Source organism: Bos indicus x Bos taurus, chromosome 1, assembly GCF_003369695.1.
Source record: "Bos indicus x Bos taurus breed Angus x Brahman F1 hybrid chromosome 1, Bos_hybrid_MaternalHap_v2.0, whole genome shotgun sequence".
NCBI lineage: Eukaryota > Metazoa > Chordata > Mammalia > Artiodactyla > Bovidae > Bos > Bos indicus x Bos taurus.
Genome location: NC_040076.1, coordinates 87040058 through 87063661, shown reverse-complemented (window position 1 = coordinate 87063661; position 23604 = coordinate 87040058). Strand labels below are relative to the sequence as shown.

The 23604-nt window shown below is 42.0% G+C and overlaps 2 protein-coding genes across 4 annotated transcripts in view; one reads left to right on the top strand and one right to left on the bottom strand.

Annotated features, from left to right (window-relative positions):
- The window catches only part of USP13 (ubiquitin specific peptidase 13), a 130957-nt gene extending 112140 nt beyond the window's left edge, over positions 1 to 18817 (top strand). For both annotated transcript variants that reach the window (XM_027540338.1, XM_027540340.1), the window contains exons 20-21: positions 12354 to 12438; positions 14020 to 18817. In XM_027540338.1, the coding sequence (XP_027396139.1) occupies positions 12354 to 12438; positions 14020 to 14113 (179 nt within the window). In that variant the 3' untranslated portion in view covers positions 14114 to 18817. The remainder of the gene's footprint in view (positions 1 to 12353; positions 12439 to 14019) is intronic.
- PEX5L (peroxisomal biogenesis factor 5 like) overlaps positions 3650 to 23604 on the bottom strand; it is a 314349-nt gene continuing 294394 nt past the window's right edge. The window contains exon 15 of one of the 2 annotated variants that reach the window (XM_027540359.1): positions 3650 to 4041. In XM_027540359.1, the coding sequence (XP_027396160.1) occupies positions 4020 to 4041 (22 nt within the window). In that variant the 3' untranslated portion in view covers positions 3650 to 4019. Of the gene's footprint in view, positions 4042 to 20883; positions 22121 to 23604 lie in introns of those variants that run through there. The other variant, XM_027540360.1, reaches the window with a different exon arrangement.

Below are 23604 nucleotides of genomic sequence, written 5' to 3'. Positions count from 1 at the left end.
GGTTGCCATTTCCTTCTCCAGGGAATCTTCCCAACCCAGGGATTGAACTCATGTCTCTTGCATTGACAGATAAGTTGTTTATTGTCTGAGCCACCATGGAAGCCCTGTGTTCTGAGCACTCTGTAAACAGACTAAATAATGTGTCCTGCCCTCACAATCTCATGCTTTTTAAGTAGATATACATGCTTAAATGATTTATAAAATGTAAATTAATTGCACTCCTGAATCTAGCATTGCTTTTGGTCATTATGTGTTGTTGAACTATAGTTTTCAAAAAAGTAAAATGACTGTCAGGTACATGAAAACTGAACCTATAGACAGATTTTCTTTGATTAGGGAACCAGTTAGTTGTTATTACTGATTCAAAAGCATCTGAAAAGATGCTTTTAGAATATTTAAAGATAATTTGATGGCTGAGTTAGATGTATAATTAGTGTCTATGAGGCTCATAACTCCTGGAAGTTACAGGTGTTGGCAGAAGAAAAATCTCAGAACCTGAAAGTTGCAAGTTTTATTCAGGGAACCTACTGAGGACAGTATCATCTGAGGAATTCTCTGAAGACTTAAAGAAGGAGTCAAGGTGTATATTAATAAGAGTATTTGCTGGAAGAAAAACATGTAGTTGAACATCAAAAGCTTACTGCTAATCACAAAGAAAACATGATCGTAGTACTTTTCCATGTCGGGGAAGATGCAAGATTCTTAGCTCATTGAAATCATTCCTTAGATATGAGTCTTAACTGTCTATCTAAGGTCGGTATCCAGAGTACAGAAAGGTTCGTTTTTTCTCCCTCCTGAATTCCCTGAGGCTGCACTGTGGTCAGTGGTGGCAGCTGAAGGCTTGATCTTTGTAGAGCCAGAATGGCAGGAAGCATTCCCCATCTACAGCGCCCCCTCCTGGTCACAGATTTGATCTAGGGTTGGGAGGCATTTCATGACAAATTTGTCCCACTGTACTAGGAATTCTCATGCTTAGGTCAGATGGGGATTTCATTGATAGGCCATTCAACAAGTTTTTTTTTTTGAATTAAGCCCTGTTGATAACCTAAAATTCTATGGGTTGTCTGTTGTACTAGTTTACCATCTAGGAAATTCTTTCCCTTGTTGCTTCTTCCTATGTCTTGTTGTTCAGTCACTCAGTTGTGTCCAACTCTTTGCGACCCCGTGCACTACAGCTCACCAAGCTTCCCTGTCCTTCACTATCTCCTGGAGTTTCTTCAAACTTATGCCCATTGAGTTGGTGATGCCATCCAACCATCTTATTCTGTGTTGCCCCCTCTCCTCCTGCCTTCAATCTTTCCCACCATCAGGGTCTTTTCATCAGGTGGCCAAAGTATTGGAGCTTCAACATCAGCCTTTGCAATGAATACTCAGGATTGATTTCTTTTAAGATGGACTGGTTTGATCTCCTTGTTTTTCAAGGGGCTCTCAAGAGTCTTGTCCAGCACCACAATTTGAGAGCATCAATTCTTTGGTGCTCAGCCTTCTTTATGGTTCAACTCTCACATCCATACATGACTACTGGAAAACCATAGCTTTGACTCTACAGACCTTTGTTGGTAAAGTGATGTCTAGGTTTGTCATGGCTTTTCTTCCAAGGAGCAAGCCTCTTTTAATGTCGTGGCTCCAGGGCTTCCCTGATGGCTCAGCAGTAAATAATCTGCCTGTGATGCAGGAATTCCAGGAGATAAAGGTTCAGTCCCTAGGTTGGGAAGATCCCCTGGAGGAGGACATGGCAACCCACTCCATTATTCTTGCCTGGTGAATCCCATGGACAGAGGAGCCAGGCTGGCTACAGTCTATAAAGTTGCAGAGAGTCAGATGAACTGAAGTGACTTAGCACACATGCAGTCACTGTCTACAGTGATTTTGGAGCCTGAGAAAATACAGTCTGTCAGTTTCCATTTTTTTCCCCATCTTTTTGCCATGAAGTGATGGACCAGATGCCATGATCTTAGTTTTTGGATGTTGAGTTTTAAGCCAACCTTTGCAGTCACCTCTTTCACTTTCATCAAGAGGCTTTTTAGTTCATCTTTGCTTTCTGCCATAAGGGTAGTGTCATCTGCATATCTGAGGTTATTGATATTTCTCCCTGCAATCTTGATTCCAGCTTCATCCAGCCTGGCATTTCACATGATGTACTCTGCATATCAGTTAAATAAGCAGGGTAACAATATATAGCTTTGACATACTCCTTTCCCAGTTTGGAACCAGTCTGTTGTTCCATGTCCAGTTCTAACTGTTGTTTCTTGACCTGCATACAGGTTTCTCAGGAGGCAGGTAAGGTGGTCTGGTATCCCAGCTCTTTAAGAATTCCACAAAGTCAAAGGCTTTAGTGTAGTCAATGAAGCAGAAGTGTATGTTTTTCTGGAATTCCCTAGTTCTTTTTATGGTCCAACAGATGTTGGCATTTTGATCTCTGGTTCGTCTGCCTTTTCTAAGTCCAATTTCTACATCTGGAAGTTCTCAGTTCACGTACTGCTGAAGCCTAACTTGAACGATTTTGAGGATTACCTTGCTAACATGTCAAATGAGAACAATTGGGTAGTAGTTTGAACATTCTTTGGCATTACCCTTCTTTGGGTTTGGAATGAAATTTTGACCTTTTCCAGTCCTGTGGCCACTGCTGTGTTTTCCAAATTTACTGACATATTGAGTGTAGCATTTTAACAGCAGCATCTTTTAGGATTTGAAATAGCTCATGTGGAATTCCGTCACTTCCACTAGCTTTGTTTATAGTAATGCTTCCTCAGGCCTAGTGTCTTCACATTCCAGGATGTCTGGCTGGCTCTGGTGAGTGACCATACCATTGTGGTTATCTGGGTCATTAAGACCTTTTTTTATACAGTTCTTCTGTATATTCTTGCCAGCTCTTAATGTCTTCTGCTTCTGTTCGGTTCATACCATTTCTGTCCTTTATTGTGCCCTTCTTTGCATGAAATGTTCTCTTGCTATGTCTAATTTTCTTGAAGAGATCTCTAGTCTTTCCCATTCTATTGTTTTCCCTTATTTCTTTGCATTGATCACTGAGGAAGGCTTTCTGCATTTCTTCTTCTTGGGGGTGATTTTGCTCATTGCCTCCTGTACAATGTTATAAACCTCTGTCTGTAGTTCTTCAGGCACTTTGTCTATCAGATCTAATCCCACGAATCTATTTGTCCCATGTCTAGAGCTGTACTATTATGGTTATTCTACATAGGGTTATATATGTAATCAGTTACCTCAAGTTGTTTAGCCACCATTAATTTTGTCAGAGGCCTGTTTTACACATCAGATAATGCAAGAGACAACAGTCTTATGAAATAGAATATCAGTAATATTTTTATTGTTCAATCACTAAATTGTGTTTGACTCTTTGTGACCTCATGGACTGTAGCATGCCACTATCTCCTGGGGCTTGCTCAGATTCATGTCCATTGAGTTGGCAATGCTGTCTAACCATCTCATCCTCTCCCACCCTCTTCTCCTTTTGCCTTAAATCTTTCCCAGCATCAGGGTCTTTTCTAATGAATTGGTTCTTCACATCAGGTGGCCAAAATATTGGAGCTTCAGCATCAGTCCTTCCAGTGAATATTCAGAGTTGATATCCTTTAGGATTGATTGGTTTGATCTCCTTGCTGTTCCAGGGACTCTCAAGAGTCTTCTCCAGTACCACGGTTTGAAAGCTTCAATTCTTCAATGCTCAGCCTTCTTTATGATCCAGCTCTCACATCTGTACATGATTCTTGGCAAAATCACCAGTAACATATCAGTAATATAGCTGGTGACTTTAGTAAGGTCATAATACAGTAGACAGAGATACAAAACAGTTTGAAACAACAAGGAGAGAACAAATGAAAATGATGGTTAGTATAACTAGTGGCAGTCTGGATTACAATAAGCCATCAAGTCCAGGGTGAAGCCAGGTGGAGAAGCCAGATTCCAGAGGGATCAGGTAGAGAGGAAAAGATACATGTTTCATCTTCATTTTAGAAGGTATGCTTTATCAGCGTGTTGTAGGTCTCAGTTGTAGGTCTCTATTAGCATAAGAGGAAAGTTTTTCTGGAAAACAAAAATTAAAAGCCATGAATGCTTTGGACAAAAAGTCGTAAAAGTATAAATTGTATTTATCACTTCACTTGGTTCCATGTAATTAATTCCTGTTGATCTAGATGAAACCATCAGATTCTCCATTAGTTTTCAAATTTCTTACCCAGTTCAATGGTACTATCTGAAAGTCATCAGCAACTTATATTGGTCAAAAAGTCCTTTTTATGGATCTTCTTGAAGTAATTCATTTCATAAAAGTATCAGAGTAAAACAACGACAAAAGACTCAAAATGGCATGGCTAAAGATATCACTACAATGCAGTTGACAAGAAACTTGGTTATTTCTGGGACATGACACATTTTAAGATAATAACTAGAATTAGACTGGTAGCATTATACCAGCACACACCAGATTTTTAGGAATTCCATATAATTTTGGAATATCTATATTAATGAACTTCAGTTCAGTCGCTCAGTCGTGTCCAACTCTTTGTGACCCCATGAATCGCAGCACGCCAGGCCTCCCTGTCCAACTCCCAGAGTTCACCCAAACTCATGTGCATCGAGTCAGTGATGCCATCCAGCCATCTCATCCTCTGTTGTCCCCTTCTCCTCCTGCCCCCAATCCCTCCCAGCATCAGGGTCTTTTCCAGTGAGTCAACTCTTTGCATGAGGTGGCCAAAGTATTGGAGTTTCAGCCTCAGCATCAGTCCTTCCAATGAACTCCCAGGACCGGTCTCCTTTAGGATGGACTGGTTGGATCTCCTTGCAGTCCAAGGGTCTCTCAAGAGTCTTTTCCAGCACCACAGTTCAAAAGCATCAATTCTTCGGCGCTCAGCTTTCTTCACAGTCCAACTCTCACATCCATACATGACCACTGGAAAAACCATACCCTTGACTAGATGGACCTTTGTTGGCAAAGTAATATCTCTGCTTTTTAATATGCTACCTAGGTTGGTCATAACTTTCCTTCCAAGGAGTAAGTGTCTTTTAATTTCATGGCTGCAGTCACCATCTGCAGTGATTTTGGAGCCCCCCAAAATAAAGTCTGACACTGTTTCCATTGTTTCCCCATCTATTTCCCATGAAGTGATGGGACCAGATGCCATGATCTTCGTTTTCTGAATGTTGAGCTTTAAGCCAACTTTTTCACTCTCCACTTTCACTTTCATCAAGAGGCTTTTGAGTTCCTCTTCACTTTCTGCCATAAGGGTGGTGTCATCTGCATATCTGAGGTTATTGATATTTCTGCCGGCAATCTTGATTCCAGCTTGTGCTTCTTCCAGTCCAGCGTTTCTCATGATGTACTCTGCATATAAGTTAAATAAGCAGGGTGACAATATACAGCCTCGACGTACTCCTTTTCCTATTTGGAACCAGTCTGTTGTTCCATGTCCAGTTCTAACTGTCGCTTCCTGACCTGTATATAGGTTTTTCAAGAGGCAGGTCAGGTGGTCTGGTATTCCCATCTCTTTCAAAATTTTCCACAGTTTATTGTGATGCACACAGTCAAAGGCTTTGGCATAGTCAATAAAGCAGAAATAGATGTTTTTCTGGAACTCTCTTGCTTTTTCCATGATCCAGCAGATGTTGATAATTTGATCTCTGGTTCCTCTGCCTTTTCTAAAACCAGCTTGAACATCTGGAAGTTCACGGTTCACGTATTGCTGAAGCCTGGCTTGGAGAATTTTGAGCATTACTTTACTAGCGTGTGAGATGAGTGAAATTATGTGGTAGTTTGAGCATTGTTTGGCATTGCCTTTCTTTGGGATTGGAATGAAAACTGACCTTTTCAAGTCCTGTGGCCACTGCTGAATTTTCCAAATTTGCTGACATATTGAGTGCAGTGCTTTCACAGCATCATCTTTTAGGATTTGAAATAGCTCAACTGGAATTGCATCACCTCCACTAGCTTTGTTCGTAGTGATGCTTTCTAAGGCCCACTTGACTTCACATTCCAGGATGTCTGGCTCTAGGTGAGTGATCACACCATCTTACCCACATAATATAACCTAAGGTTTATCATCACTTATTTGACAATATCTTCCTATGTAATTTAACATACCAATTGAACCTAATTACTTTGGGTTGTTTCAGGGGCCCTTGGAATCATCTCAAAGTTACTTAGAGGTCAAAAGAACTTTGTCAAAGAAATCAAAAGGTTTTAAAACACTTGGTCAGATAGGATCATAGGTTAGTGTGAAGCAATACTTATTCATTGAACCAAAGTGACAATAAAAGATTTGAAAGGCAAATACAGAAAGTTACAACAGATTACTTAAAAGGTAAGGAAACTTTACAGTCTGCTATCAAAAGCAGATCAGTGTCCCAAGAATACTTTGGAGAGGGTGTCTGCAGTGGCTGATGGCTTAATCCTTACAGAACTGGAATCACATCAGCACAGGCAGACCTCATTTTAATGTGATTCTCTTTTATGTGTTCGACAGATATTGTGGTTTTTTCAAAGTGAAGGCTTGTGGCTGTGGCACATCAAACAAGTCTGTTGAAGCCATTTTTTCCAACAGCATTTGCTCACTTAGTATTTCTGTGTCACATTTTGGTAATTCTCACAATATTTCAGAGCCCCTGTGTCAGTAATATTCCCTGGAGAAGGGAAGGGCTGTGCACTCCAGTATTATGGCCAGGACACAGACTATGAGGCATAGACACAGACTCCTCTGTCCTCATAGACAGAGGAGCCTGGCAGGCTACGGTCCGTGGAGTCACAGAGAATCAGACGCAATTGAATGACGTTCACTTTCACCAGCAAAAAGATTACAACTTGCTGAAGGCTCAGATGATGGTTAGCATTTTCAATCCATAAAGTATTTTTAAATTAAGATATGCACATTTCTTTTTTAGACATATGCTATTGCATACTGAATAGGCTATAGTATAATGTAAAACATAGTTTTTATTTATATGCACCGGGAAACCAAAAAAATTCATGGGACTTGCTTTATTTCAATAATTGCTTTATTGTGATAGCTTGGAACCAAACCCACAATCTCTCTGAGGCATGCTTGTATATATTCCACCAGAGAGAACTTTTTGGTATCTTTGCCAGACAAAAATCTATAAGTTAACAAGTAACTTCACTAAGTGTGGAATCTTTAATCAGTAGTAAGTGGTGAGAGGAAGTAAGTTCATTACCCTAGACTAGGGGTCTGCACGTTTTTTCTCTGAAGGTCCAGATAGTAAATGTTTTAGGCCTCATGGGCCTTACATTTGCCATCTCATATTTTTGTCCCCCCTCTTTTCTCCTTTCTCCCTGGCAGCACAGAAACAGGCTGTGGGCTGGATTCAGCCTATGTGGCATCATAGTATGCTGGTCCCTACCCTAGACAATCCTTGGGTGGCCATTTCTCCATATGGTACCATCGGGGGAGTGTGTGATTTCCTCAGTTCTGTTTCGTTGCAACAAAAATTTGAAGCAATGAACAGACCAGTGTTACGGCTCTGTGTAGTTTCCTTGGATGGACCAGCATTACAGCTCTGTATTACAGCTCAGTTTTATTTAGAAAGTAAAGGAAAACACATCCTCAAGGTGTGAGGGCTGGCCAACCCAAAAGACGTGAAGAGAAGAGAAGCCCCTCCCACCCAATTTTGACTCTTTTTACATGTTTTTTCTCTTCCCCCTGGGCCTGCCCTATGTAAATTGGGCTAGCCAGGAGGGCTGTTTATCTGAGGTTGTCTCTCCAATCCTCCTCAGACCTTCCTTTGTTCTATTTTTGCTGGCTTTTCCCTTCTTTGTCTTTTAGCCACTGCCATTCTGGACTCCTTTTTCCTATTCTAACTACCTAACAATACAAAAGAGCATTCTGCCTACCTCTTTTACTTTCCAAGTTTGCATTTAATTTTCCTGACAGTGCTTTCTTTTTCAAAGAGTAAAATCAAGTACAATCCCCATTACTCTGGGTGGGGGTGGTAAAATTTAGATATTAAAAATCCTTCTTATTAGAAAGGCTGGCGACATGTTCCTAAATTCAGAAAAGGACAGGTTTGTTGGAAGAGGGGAGTGGGGACCAAGGATGCTCGTTTCAGGCACTTTAATTCTGACTCGTTAGAGGGACTCCACTGGCCAGAGGTTGAACATGGTAGTTTAGGTAGTTCTGTCCAGTTCTTCTAGACAGTGTAAAAGTGTCCCTGTTGAAAGTCAACAACAACAAAAAATGTCTTATGTATTTATTTGGCTGGGCTGGGTCTTAGTTGAGGCATGCAGAATCTAGTACCCTGACCAGGAACTGAACTGGGCCTGCTGCATTGGGAGCACGGTGTCCCAGCCACTGGACCGCCAGGGAAGTCTTGAAAGTCAACATTTTAAAAATGATTTACTTTGCTTTAAAATGCCTTTTCTAGCTACATAAGAAGGGATCTCTGTATTTTCTGAGAGTGTGATGAAGCTGTTTTTTGGAGGGAGATCTCTGGCAACCGGGAGAAGAATCAGCAGTGGCTTCACTGTCTGGTTTATTCACCTTGATGTTCTGTTTGGAAACAGATATAAATTGAGATTTCTTACCTGTTGAATTTTTTCAAATTTATTGAGACTCTCTCTTTTGCTATTGGTTCCTAGCAGGAGGCCTTGAATAATGCATGGAGTGATTGCTTCTATTGATAAACACAGTTAATTTTAATTATAGGACTAAGATTTGTGCTAATCTTTTTTCTGTGTTTTTATGATTTTGAGTATACATGTGAATTAATTGCTTTTAACTAAAGAGGGGAAAATGTCTTTTGGGGGCTTAAAGACATGTTTGCCTGTATTGGAGTGTGTGGGTTTGTTCTGTCTGTTTTGTTAACCTGCTGGGTTGTTGGTATCTGAGCAACATTTCACTGAAATCACCCTGGTTTATTGGAAAGTGCTCATTAAATATTTGGTTCAATTATTTTAAGGTGTTGTTTTGGGGCTTCCCTGGTGGCTCAGATGGTAAAGAATCCACCTGCAATGTGGAAGACCTGGGTTTGATCCCTGGGTTGGGAAGATCCCCTGGAGAAGGGAACGGCTACCCACTCCAGTATTCTTACCTGGAGAATTCCATGGACAGGGAATCCTGGCAGGCTGTAGTCCATGGGGTCATAACTGCACTGAGTGACTCTCATACTTTGGGGGGGTCAGTTCCTTGTGAGGGATCATGTTCTTTCTTTATTTCATGAAGATTCTAAGAGGGTAACCACCTAGTGCGAGATCAGCCCCAAATCTCTCAAACTGAAGATTTAGAATTTGATATAAAATTATTCCAAAAGAGCTTTAAAAACCAACCAGGGTCAAGGAACATGAAAAAGTTTCAGCTCATACTCACTCTTGTTTACTAGGTGGTGTGGGTTCTTAGGGAATCCTGGGGACGGCAGACAAGGTCTCTGCATCACTAAGTACCAGGCAAAATGATTCTCATTCACAACTGTTCTTGTCTGTTTTCTGTTTCATACCTGTGATATTTTGCTTTTGGTTTTTTTGTTTGTTGGAGGGGAGGAGTTGTCAGTTAATGTGATAGATAACAACAGAAACTTAGTTGATGATGGGAAAGGCAATCCTCTCTGATTCATTCCTTTTTAAATATCACTGATTTATACCCCAATTTATACTTTTATAGGTGGTTTATGAAAAGATATAAAAACAAATCAGGACATGGGGTGGAGCAAGACATGCCTACCACATGCTATGTACTGTTTTCTGTGCCTGGAATATTCCAGTAAACAAAATAGACATGTGAAATAAATATTTGGCAATTTTATAATAATAATAATGAAAAAAAACCCACCAACAAAACAAACTTATTGTCCTTATGGAGGACATAGCCTGGGGTAAAAGGAGATAGTGAACAAATACACACATAAATATGTGATACGGTGTTATTTTGAGCTCCATGGACAACAGTAAAGAAAGGTTGGGATGAGAGTGGGGTGGAAGGAGGGGAGGAGTCGCTATTTATAGGAAGGCCTCTCTGAGATGACATTTGATCTGAGACCTCTATGAAGTGAGGAGTGGATCATGTGGCATCTGAAAGAAGAGTTCCAGGTTGAGGGAACAGTAGGTGTGGGGCTTGAAGTCCTCTCTGTCAGTGAGAGGAGTAGCTGGTGCATGTTTGAGTAGTAGCCAGGAGGCTGGAGGAGCTGGAGTGGAGTGAGCAGGAGAGTGGGAGGAGGTTGGGGGCTGTCATGGGCCAGTGTAAGAGCGAGCTTTGAAGCCGTACTGAGAATGGTCGCTAGGGGGTAAGGGAGGAAGCAGGGAGCCCTGGTAGGAGTGGAATGTATTGTACTAATTCAGACAGGAGATGCTGGTAACTTGGATTGGGGGTTACTAGTGGAGGTGGTAAGTAGTAGTCGATTCTGTGTATATTTTGAAGGAAATGGTGGGAGGAGAGAATGCTTAACAAACTGGCAATGAAAGGGAACTTTCTCAACCTGATAAAGGGCATCTACCCACATCCCTGGTGGCTCAGCTGGTAAAGAATCCGCCTACAATGAGGGAGACCTGGGTTTGATCCCTGACTTGGGACGATCCCTTGGAGAAGGGAAAGGCTACCCACTTCAGTATTTCTGTTTAACATCGTGCAAGAGGTTCTAGCCATGGCAGTTAAGCAAGAAAAAGAAATAGGCAAGAAAGAAGTACAACTATTTCTGTTTACAAATGACTTGGTCTTGTATACAGAAGGGCTTCCCAGGTGGTGCTAGTGGTAAAGAACCTGCCTGCCAATGCAGGAGACCTAAGAGGCTCAGTTTCGATCCTTGGGTCTGGAAGATCCCCTGGAGGAGGGCATGGCAACCCACTCCAGTACTCTTGCCTGCAGAATCCCATGGACAGGGGAGCCTGACCGGCTGTAGTCCATAGGGTTGCAAAGAGTCAGAAACGACTGAAGCAACTTAGCACGCATGTATATAGAAAATTCTAAGGAATTTACTTTAAAAACTATTAGAACTAGTAAATGGCTTCAGGAAGATTGCAGGAAATAAATCTTCAGCAAGATTGCAAGAAACAGGCCAATATACAAAATTCAATTGTAGTTCTATACATCAGTGGTAAACATTCCAGAAATGAAAAAGAACATAATTCCAGTTAATGCCATGAGACACTTGGAGAGGGAGGGTGGTGGTGAGAACAGAGTTGAAAAGGGAGGGAGGGAGAGAATGTGCGGGGTAGGTGTGAAGATAGAAGGAAGAAAGGTCTGAGGTCACAGCCCCAGGTCATCAGTGTTTAAAAGTCCGGAAGAAGAGAAGTCAGGCATCTGGACAACCAAAAGAAAGTCATTTCCTGGGAAAATGTTTGCGGAGAGGAGGTGTGCAATGTGTACGGTACTGACTGAGGATTCCTAGCTGAATGCGTGGATTAGTCCTGGTAAACAGCAAGGGGGAGAAGGGATGAAAGAGGGAGCAGCAAGAAAAGGGTCTGTCCAGAACCAACACCCTTGCAAAATACAGCAAAAATTGAGTACCAAAAAAATGAATAGGCAAGCCCATTTTTTCCCTTATTAGATTCAACAGACATGAATAGTGCTCTCAAACTATTATGAACACTCGCTCCGCTTCTGTACCTATCCCATCGTAGTCTATAGCGGTTTGAGGAGATGGACGAGTACCAGTCTGTACACCCACTCTGTGTTGTGAAGGTGTTGTGTAGACCTCAGATTGGCCGGGGAGCATGAGCTGAAATTCGTTCACCGTGGATTTGGTACAGCATTTGTGCTAGATGGCAGGAGGTATTTGTTAGAGAATAAATGTCCATCTCAGGCTCCAAGAGACTATATATCTCCTTGTTCAGAAAGCGTGAAGCCTGAATTTTGGTCCCATTTGGTTTATCATCATGAGCAAGTCAGAAATCACAGGATGTATATTCTGAGCATTATCCCTGTCTATAAATGATAACAGCTATCTGCTTTCTTCCTCTGAATCCTGACATTTCTGTGGTATTTTAGTCTGAATTGCTCATTTAAGCCTCATAGAGCCTTGTAAAGTGGGTGGATTTTGCATTTCTGTGAAGAAAGGAGTTCAGCTTCTCCACCCTCATGCTGCGTGGAGGTGATGGAGCCAGGACCACCCTTTTAGACCCACGTGCTTGCCACCAGACTGGGCTGTGGGGTTTTTAATCCCTTTTCAGACAGGCGCTTACTGTCAGCTCTCCTATGTCCTGTTTGGTTATGATTTGCAGGTTGAAGTTACTGTCACGTTGCGGGTGTGTGTATGTGTTCTCAGCCTAGCAACTGAATACATTTTGTTTTTAAGTCTGAACAGTTGCTGGATTCCATTCTCCTTGGCATTAAATTCTGAACAGAAGTGCTATTTATTTCTAGAAATGCTGCCTAGTAACTGAGTTGTTTCCTCTTCCGTAGTGTATGAATTATTTGCGTTCATCAGTCACATGGGAACGTCTACAATGAGTGGCCACTACGTTTGTCACATTAAAAAGGAAGGAAGGTGAGTCTTTTTAAGAAGGTAAAATGATAGCTGTTTTATTGAGCACCTGCTACGTGCCAGGCACTCGGCTAGGTGTCTCGTGTGTCATGGCATTTGGTTCTCACAGTGGTCTTGTAGGGATAGACTCTCAAAGCCATTTTATACATGAAGACCCTGAAGCTCGGAGAGGCTGAACAGCTTGGCCTTTGCAGCCGTGTCAGAGCTGGTGCTGAGAGCCACTGTTCACCATCATAGCAGGGGGACGTCCCAGAGTCAAGAGGCTTCCCGCAGAAGAATGCGAGTCTGTATCTGGAACCTCTGCAGGATCGCCAGATTTAGCCAACAAAATGAAGCAAAGCCAGAAAACCAGGATGCCCTACTACGTTTGAATTTCAGATGATGAATAACTTTTTAGGATAAATATGTCTCAACTATTACATGGGACATCCTTATATTAAAAAAGTACTTGTCGCTTATATGATACTCAGATTTGACTGGGTACCCTGTGTTCTGTCTGGCAGCTCTAACACCTAGTGTTCGCCCTGTTGTAGCCTTGGCTTCAAGAATTGTGAGGGGTGTGGTGAGCTGGGAATGAGACAGTTGTGGGGTGTCAGGCTGCTGCTCTCTTCAGAGTCTTCTTCCTGGGCTGGATCCCTCAAGGCCCCCCTGGTTTCCCTTCCTTGAACTCCCACTGAGTGGCCTGTCCTGTGGGTCAGCTCTGCTTGAGGCAGCGCTTGGCCACATGGACACTGAAGAACCACATAACCTTGGCCTCTCCTGGTAGAACCCTGACCTCTTGCTGCAGGAGTGACTGGTCTCCAGCCAGAAATCCACTGTGGTCCTTTTCCGTCTGTCATTTAAGTCTTGGCTTCTCAACTTGATTTGTAAAATAGTTGAGCATAGGAACTTAATTTATAGTGAATTCATTTTATTACCAAGCATGACAGCTCTTTTAAAAATATGTCTTAAGAAAAATAGCTTAATTAGAATAGAAAAATCCGTGAATTTCATCATAAGGGAATTTGTAAGATACAAAATCATATGAAGAACATGTTGTCTGGAAGCAGAGAGAGAACCATAGTCTCTATTTTGATACATTTCTGTTTTACTATTTTCAATGGGAAGAGGGTATGTGTTTGTCTGTATACACGCATATGTATGTATTTACAACTTTTCTAAAAGCTTGAAGTTCATACACAGTAAGTACAATTTTGTAATCTGCTTTTCTCCACTTCATATTATATTATTTTCTCACTCTACCAAATATCATTTGAAGACATTTTAATGGTTGTATAATTGTTCACTGCATGTCTATTTATGACTGAAACAGCCACATATGTCTTTGACTCCATTTCTGAGGCCGTCTAGGGACGTCTGCAGATGGCAATGCTTGGAGGCTCCTTTAGGAGCTCCTTCTTGATTGAATTGAGAATAAAGAGCAGTGTAGCTTTCTGCCAACGTTCTGTTTCCTTTGATGCAATAGACTTGAGTTTGGTTTATCTTAAAACATCTTGATTATTTTAAGTATGGTGCAGTAACTTTCTTCTGCGGTTTCCTAGAACTGACTGAAATCCATCACTCGCTTCTGTGTTTTGTTTTCAGATGGGTGATCTACAATGACCACAAAGTTTGTGCCTCAGAAAGGCCCCCTAAAGACCTGGGCTACATGTACTTTTACCGCAGGATACCAAGCTAAACCTCAGATGTACACATTGGCAAGAAGAAGCCGTACGCCTTTTTAATTTGCCAAAAGAAAAAAAAAAAAAACGAGGTTGGGACAGCCAGACATGAGGGAATACGTGGGGTATTTATAGTTTATTTAAAGAACATCATTTGATGCCTTCTAAAGTAGAACTGGGAGGAAATTTCTATTAGTGATAATACACTACTGTAGATAGTTTTTCTTTTTATAAATGTTTAAGAAGAAGATGATTTTTAAAAAGCATTCATATCCCTGGCGGGGGAATCCCCACTAGCACACTGAAAACGGGAAGTGCCGCCAGACCCCGTGTTTGCTTTGGGGTCAGTGGTAGTGGTCCCCAGAGAAACCAGTAGGGCCAGTTGTGTAGCCTCACCCACCATAAACCAAAAGCCCACTTTGGTTTCATATCGAAAATCAGTAACTGGGCTGAGCTCTATTTGTGACATAATTTTTTTCATGACACACCTTCTGATCTCTCTGTGTATAGTCAATTAGAACATCAGCAATGAAAGATATTTTTAATTTAATCATATCAAAATGCATAATACAATTGTATGAATGTGTGTGAGAGTGAGACTGAGAGTGTGAGACCTTTATAGTCAACTAGAAAAGCTGTGACGGGTTGGTTTCTCATGGTTAAAATAGTTGAAAAAGCAAGTAAATATTTTAAAGAAACTATATCTCAGGAACAGTTAAAAAAAAATTAGTTCCCCACTTAGGTTTTCCAGCATTAGAAGGGCCGTTGCAGTGCTGTCTAGAATTCACTTGGACTTGTGACATTTGGTGATATGAACGCAGATGCCCCCAGCAGCAGTGTTTTCTCTGCCAAAAGTAGATGAATTCTGTTTCTCAGCAGCCCTTCCCTCTAAGGCATAGGCACGTGTGTTGTTAGTTAAAATAGCTGATCTCTTCTTACCATAACACATGACAACTCCCTGGAATCATGATAAGTGTCCCAAATATGTCCGTAATTTCCTCATCCCCCAGCTCGTCACTTGCCTCCATGTCTGTGTTTTCTGGGGCAGAATTTCATCTCTGCCCTTGGCTAATCACCTCCTGACTTGCCTCCACTGCTTCTCTGCCATGACCAATAGTGTGATCATCAGCAGTTTAAAGGTTTCAGATGCAAAGAAAGTTTCTGTGATGCTATGAAAGACCATCATTTCCATTTTGGCATTTCAGTATTTTAGTTGGAACCTGGGATTTGATCAGAGTTTCAGATGTGATGAAAAAGTCTCTAATTTTGAACAGCAGTCTCTAATTTTTCTACTGCTCTATACCGAATGCTAGGGTCTCTGGACTTTCTATTTCAGATTGTGCAGTCAAATATAAAAGGACTTATTGCTGCCTGCTTAACATGCTTTTGGTTGGTTAGAAAGGATCTTTCTGGAAACTGTAGGAAAATAAAGTAGAAGCAACGGGGTGAAATTAAGCACAGAATTTCACAATTCTGTAAATCCAGAAACTGAATTATGAGATGTGTGTTATGAACAGTCAGGATTCTGGTTATGATTGGGGGGCCTTCTCATGGGAGATCTGTTAGGCTTGTGAGTGAAGGATGTGGAGCCTGAGGCCTGGGGACTTGGGTGCTGCCCATGGCTGGGAAAGTCCCCTCATCCCCCCCACATCTCACTTTCCTTCTCTTGACAGTGGTGTGATGAGTCTGCTCTTCCTTTCCGGGTGCACTTTGAGAATGTGGTGAGATCTGATACGCTGACCCTCTGGAGAGCAGCAGGCAGTGTGGGGCCAGTGTGGCTAGTAGAGTGTGCTTCTCTTCTCTCCTGATGTTTCTTCAGTTTGGGAACAAATGAGATTGGCAGAGGGAGGGAGCTCACGGTGCAGTAACTCTCTACTAAACTGCCCACTGGGGTCACCTTTTCACATTGTCTCAGACATCCTAAAGTAGCCCCACTCGGTGACACAAGTCCCTGGCTCTCCCGGAAACCCCCACACTAATCAGCTTTACAAAATCCAGTCTCCTTAGGGCTGAGGATCACAGAATAATGAACACACGTGAAAATGACTTCTTTTGACTGCAGTTACAAAGTGAAGGCCCTTCCTGGAGGGTGGGAGGGTGACTGGGGCTTTGGATTGAAATGTGGACAAAAATAGCATGTGTATTCTGAACAAATTAAAAACTTTTATAATAAAACTTTGCAGAATGAATGGTTTCAAGCCAGTATATATGGTTTTAGGCTACATATTATTTAATTCATGAAGTAGAAAAAGAAATTCAGCCCTTTTGATACCTAAACACATCATAAGAAAGTAGAATATGACTGCCTTTTTTTTCTGCCTCACACAACAAAGGGCTATTTATACAAGGCAAAGTTTTGTATATGTGTTCTTCTTTATTTCAGATTGTGAGTTGGGGAAAACTGGAGCAAATATCAGTCTTCTTTCATGCTTATAAATGTATTAATATGTATATCTTAATATGTTCAAGGCAGGCTTCCCTGGAATCAGTCTGGAATATACTGCTTAATTTTATACATGTATGTAGGTGAGATGATTTATGACCGAAAACTGGAATAATGTATTTTGTCAACTGGTCATCAACCTGTTAGGAATCTTTTGTCTTAGGCGGTGGTGTAATTGTGAAATTCTCACTCTGTGTGTGTGTGTGTGTGTGTACGTGAAAGAGAGCACTTTCTTCCTGTAAATATCTTTTGATACCCATCTGTGTAAAATCCTGATGAATGTGTCTTGAAACGTACAGCATATCAAGGTTCTTGTTTTGTTAGTTGATCTAAATGCCCACATAATTCATTAGAAATCCAGTTTAATTCATATTGGGATTCTTTTTTCGAGGGGAGAAAAAGTATGCAAACAGAACTATTAGGAAGAGTCCCATATGAATGCCATTTTATGTCAACATTGCTTTAATATTTTGAATTGACTGGCTGTTTTCTCCCACCTACAAGAGAATGTGTCTGCCATTCCCCTGTGCTCACTGTGGGTTGTAGGGAGTAGCCTGTTCCTCCCAACATCATCGGTTCCTTCACCTGAACTGGATGGAGCCTTACCTGCAATCTATAGTGAGAGCACCTGGATTTGTAGCCTGACTCTGCTTCTAAGTGACATGGGGCCGAGTTGCTTTATCTCCCCAGGCCTTTTTCCTTAAAATGAGTGGGTTAGACCAGATAAGCTCAGGAGTCCCTTTCTGCCCTAACATTCAATTCTATTTTCCTACATTTGCTACTATGGTCACACATGTGAGATGTGAGGGCACATAGAGGTTAGATGTTATGTTTCTAATAGCTCACACATCCCACTTTTGAACTTGTCTTGTTTTTAGTGTCCCCACCCCAACTTCTAGTCCCAGTTTCTTGGGTAATTACTTTCTTTTTTTTTTCCCCTCTCCACTTCCCAGTCAGTATTTTGTTACCTTTATCTTTTTCCTCAAAGATGAAAAATCTGCTTTACAGCACATCTTGCCCTGAAAAACATCAGAACTACCTTCAGCTAAGCTCTGTAACCTTTATGGAATATTATCTTATTCTAATTCAGTTATAGCTGTGATCCTCAAGTAAGTTTTTCTACCACAGAAATGATGTCTTCTTTTCATCCGGTAGGCATCACGGTTGCTGCATCACATCATCCATGTGGGGAGATGGCTGGTGTGGGAAGCAGGATGGGGGGACAGGGCTAGATAAATTGTGATTCTATGCTTTACCTAAGGTCGAAAATTCTATGTTACAGAACAAGCTTCTGTACCCTTAAGTTGGTGTATAAGATCGCCCAGGCAGTGCCACAGAGATTCCCTACTCAGTAGATCATCCTGGAAGAGTTTGTGTTATGATTCTGTAGACCCATGTGATTCAACACAGTCATCCATGGCCACATGTGGCTTATGACTGGAAATGTGGTGCTGTAGACAGAAAATGCATACCAGATTTGGAAGGCTTAATACCAGAAAGAATGCAAAATATTGCATCAATATTTTATACTGTGTGCTAAATGACAGTATTTTAGACATATCAAGACATTGATAAAGTTTCACTTCCTTTTAATCTTTTTTTAATGTGGCTACCAAAAGAGATTGAAATTAGACACGTGTTGCACTTCTGTTGGACAGCGCTCCTCTGGGTCAGGTGGTGCGGGGGAGGTAGTGGAGATCACGTGGGCATGGAAGGTAATTCTGCAAAGCATCCATAGAGAAGCAGCACAAACATTTTCATTGGAGTCGGGAGCACTGTGAGCTACAGAATGCCTTCTAGAAAGCAGACTTTTCTACCTAAGCACCAATATATGTATATAGAAGACCCCAAATGAAAACCAGAAACACGTGAGCCCAAACCCTGTTCCTTCAGTTTTGCCTAAAAGCTGCTGACTTTGGGTTTCTTTTTAAAGCATCTTCCAGGTGCCAAGGATATTAGCCACATGAGGGTGTTGGGCAGGCTTGTTTCACTTTGGGCAACATTCTCTTGTGGTTTCCCCTCCCACTGTTTTCATCTGTCCAGGGCCGGGCATGTTGAAATAAATGTGCACATCTGGCCGCTCCGCCTGGCCTCCGCGGAGGCCTGCACCCATCTGCTCGGTTGGTTCCTGAAGAGTCGGTGTTTATTTTGCACTAGTCACAGTTGTTGTTTGAAATATCTCAAATGTTTTGGGAGACTATTTGCCTGTGATGGAAAGAGAGATGGATGATTTATTGCTTCACTTCTTTTAAAATTAAAAGCTATTCTCACAATCTGAGGTTCCTTTGTGGCTCTTTTTTCTTTCGTAAAACCGCCAGGTGAACTGATCTTGCCTTTTGCAGGTTTTTATCCATGACTCGAACAGGTAACTAATTTTATTTCTTTTTAGGGTTTCTTTGTGTGGGCACTGGGGCTGCTGGGTCCCCATCAATAGTGGAACATTGGTGATGGCAATATGTTACCTCTGTTAAGGAGGGAGGGGCAGGGCGGTGGGAGTCTGTGGTCTCTTCTCTATTGAGTGCCAAGCTGAATACTGGAATCAGTTAAGACCTTTCTGTGGTTCCCTGCTTCTCAGTTTGCTAATGGCTTCCTTAATGTAGGTATAAGCAGAATCAGCACTAGTTGAATCAAGAGACTTCAGCATTTTTAAGACAATATTTCTAGGCTATATGAGTTTCCTATTGCTGCTGTGACAAATTACCACAAGTTTAGTGGCTTAAGACAATACATTAGGTCAGAGGTCTGGAAGTGGGTCTCACAGGGCTAAAATCAAGGTGTTAGCAGGAGGGGAGCTGGAGGGGAAAATCCATTCCCCACTTCTTCCAGTTTGGGAATGCTATTGGCATTCCATGGTTCATTCCTTGGTTCTGACAGTACTGGCATCACTCCAGCACCCGCTTCCATTGTCGTATCTCCTGCCTCTTTCTTACAGAGACCCTTGTAATTACATGCATTTACCCAGATAGTCCAGGATAATCTTCCCATTTCAGGGTCCTTAATCACAGCTGCAATGTTCCTGTTGCCATGTAAGGTGATTAGGATGTGGACACCTATCAGGGGCCTTATTTTGCTTGCCATCTAGGGCATGTTAATTGCTACTTAAAATATGTTCATTTAATACCTAAATTAAAAAAAAAAACCTATTTATCTCTAAAATCCAAGTAAAAAGACTGACATCAGTTTCATATCATCTGTTTTGGTGAGGAACTAAGAGGAGAAGGAAATGATGGGGATAGTGAGAGGTTGCTTACTGCCTAGAGAATTGTAGTTTTAGGACAGTTGTTTGCAAGCCAGCTGCTGCTGGTTGGCATAGCCCATCTTGTCCAGTAGCAGACTTTACCAGTGTGTGTATGTGCTGTTTGAACTCTTCAGCTTTTCAGATGTCGTCAGTGACAAACTTCAGTCATAGTGGAGAAATTTAACAGGAAAATGGTGAGTAATTCTCATCCCTATGTAACCAATTTTTAAAAAAATCTACTAGGAAGAGTCTTTCAGTGAGGTAGGAAGTGAGGGTGGAGTAATGGCAAGAGTAGAAGCATATAGACGAATTCAAATCCTATTTCCAACACAGACTAGCTCTGTGACTTTGGTAAGTACTTAATATCCTGAGACTCGGTCTTCTCATCTGTTTAGTGGGCATAGGACTTATGATGAGTTGTGTAAAGTATCTGATGGTTTGGTGGACACAGGGTATTTTTACTGTGGTATTTTATGTCATCATTTTAACTCATGTAGCATTTTGACTCTGTGGAAGTTTTGACCAATTGTTTTAATCTAAAAATTAAAAAAAAATTACAACACTGACTTTTTTCCCAAGTGATTTTCTAAAGATGATTCCATTAAGATGATTCCAATTTATTATGTTAATCTGTATAGCATGGTTCGTCATTCAGAAACTACTAACCATCTACTATGTGCTGGACATTGTTTTTCCTGGACATGTTGTTCAGTCGCTCAGTTGTGTCCAACTCTGCGATCCCATGGACAGGATATGTCTTGTCTTGGACATATCAGTAACCAAAGTAGATATGGCTCTCTGCCCTTGCTAAGTTAATTTTCTACCAAAGAGAGATACTAAATGTAAGAAATAAGTAAATGGTATGTTAAAACTTACTGAGTCTCTCAGGAAAAAATGTAGAGCAGGAATGGGCATGCACGTTGAGGTACTAAATCTGGGAAGTACCTGGCCAGGGAAGGTGTCATTTGGAGGTGAGACTTGAAAGAAGACTTGAAGGAGGTGAAGGCGTCATTCATCCAAATAGATGTCTGGGGCAAGGATACACTTGGCAGAGGGACCAGGCTGGAGTAGTAGCCCCAGGGTTGGAACGTATCTGATATGTTGGAGAAGCAGCAAGGGAACCAATGTGGTTAGAAGGGAAGGAGGAGAGTGGGGGCCAGATTGCCTTAGCCAAAGAGGCATTGGAAGGGCTTGACTCTAGAGTAAAATGGGGAGCCCTGAACTGCTCTACCCAAATTTTCAGGGAGATTGTTCTTTGTTTAGCTGAGATGACAGGAAGACAAGGACAGAAATAGGGGCTACTGTGGTGACCAAGGGGAGATACTGATGCTCAAAGGGATGGGTGGTATCAGTGGGGGCAGTGTGGATGGGCAATTCTAGATACATTTGAATGTAAGGCCAATAGGATTTCCTGATGGAGGGGATGTGGGGTGTGAGGGAATGAGTAGCTAAAGCTGCCCCCAAAGTTTTTTTCTGAGCAACCGAAGAATGTAGTTGCAGTCAGCTAATGTGGTGAGGGGGTGTGGTGAGGTTACAGCTGGTGGTGGGGAAAGATGGTCAGGAGCCTGGTTGGGAACATGTTGAGGTTGAAGTGCCTATTAGAGCTCCATGGCTGATGTTGATTAGGAAGCTGAACATACTATACAACTCTGGACTTTGGATAGAAGTCTGGACTGTAGATATAAAATTGGGAGTGGTTGGTACCTAGATGGGTGGGATTCTCAATGGAGGGAGACTGGAAATAACATAGAGGTTGAGGGGCTGAGCCCTTGAACGTAAGTCAGGGAGAAGACGAGCCAGCAAAGGAGCCTAGGGACGAGTGGCCACTGTCGTGCACGGAAACCAAGAGCACAGTGCCTGGAAATGGAAGCCAAGTGAGGAAAGCATCCTGAGGAAGTGAGAGTGACCAAATAACTGTGGTAGGCTGAGTAAGATGAGTTCACTGTGAGACTGATCAACTTGGAGTCATGTGTAGTCTCCATGGGAGCAGTTTGGGAGAGGAATTGCAAAACATGAATACAGACAATTCTTTGGAGGAGTTTTGGTACAAAAGAAAGAAAGTGGGGTGGTGACTGCTAAGGGAATTGAGTGGGATTGAGAGAACTTTTTCCTTTTAACTATGAGAAATAAGATGGTCAAATAAAGAATGTGAAGGGTGTAGGAGGGAGAGGGCAGAAGTGCTGATCCTCTGTTCTCGAACAGCCAAGAGGAGATAGAATCTGGTGCCAGAGTTGGAGCTGACTTTAGGCAGACTTGTGCGTGGACAGGAGGAAGGCAGATGCCATGGTGAGGAGACCAGGACACAATGCCGTGAGTCTGGGAGTTCTTTCCTGCATTTATTTTCTGAGGGGAAGAGGAAGCAAGATAGCCATCTTAGGACGGGGTGTGAGGGAGACAGGATTAATTTAAGAAAGTTACCCAGTTGAACTCTTCCCAGAGTTTTACATTTTCCTTTCTAGTTTAGTGAACTTACTTTGTTAACAGTTCTGTAAATTTTAAAAGAACAATCTTGAGTCATCAATTTTCCCGTTATAACTTGCTATTGAGGGCTTCCCTGGTGCTCTGATAGTAAAGAATCTGCCCGCATTGCAGAAGACCTGAGTTTGATCCCTGGGTCGGAAAGATTCTTCTGGAGAAGGTCATGGCAATCCACTCCAGTATTTTTGCCTGGGAAATCCCATGGACAGAGCAGCCTGGTGGGCTATAGTCCATGGGGTTGCAAAGAGTCAGTCACGATTAAGTGACTAACACTTATGGACTGGATACAATTAGCAGTAGAGCAAAAGCTTAGGACCTGAGTGCTCACTGAGGTTAAAATGACAGAGTAGAAACCTCTGCCTGAGGACTCCTGTACCAGGTAGGCTTCAGGAAATGTTAGCTAGCTTCCTGTTTCCCTTCCAGAGAACTGGGGCTGAGAAGGCTGCCCTTCTGGACTCCACCCTCCTGAGCTCAGTGAGCAAACTTGAGCAGAGTGCCTACTGAGAATCAGTAGTTTACTTCCACAGGGCAAAATACCCAAATTAATTATTGATGCCTGAAGTTCTGATTCCTTAAGCTGATCACCAGCAGGTGGTAAGGAAAAAATATATCAGTCCTTTGTGAACCCTGAAGTGCTGCATAGGTAAGGTATTACCTTAAGGAGCCCTGTAAAGAAATGTGAAGAACCATTCAGACCCTGGGCTGCTTTTGTACACACACATGGAGTGAAGCAGCTATGAGAGGAAATTAATATTCACATTTAAAAAGTTGGGGAGGGGGTCAGAGACATAGAAAGGGTTTGAGTTATGCCAGAGGTAGGAGAGGAGCCACAGTTCACCACTAGGTAGGTGGGACTTTACTGCCTGGAGAATAACAGTGAAGCAGGAATGAAAAGATGTACAGCTTAATTTTACAGAGGAGAAAAGACAATCCCACCAAGGGTAAGTGCGGCCTCCGATTGGAAGATAGAGGGCACTGGGGAGGGAATCCCCAACTCTACCGGGCTGGCTTCTTGCTGTTTAAATCTCAGCCCCAAACATCAGGTAAGAGAAACCTTTCCTGACCTGCCCAGATAAAGGAGCCCAGTCACTCTCATTTCTTACTAACCTTGTTGTTCTAGCACTTTGCATACTACATAAGCAATGTGGGAAAATACTAAGATGAAGTCTTAATATCCAACAGAGTTGTGCTATGATATATAATAGTTCACTAAATATATAGAACTTACCTTGTTCTTTTAGCACTTTGCAGCATTCTCATCTATTAAAAGTACTTGTGGATGTCCAAGCTCTTCAAAGGTTTGATTTGAGTTACTTACCACTGTCCTGCTCTAGAACAGGACCTGTACT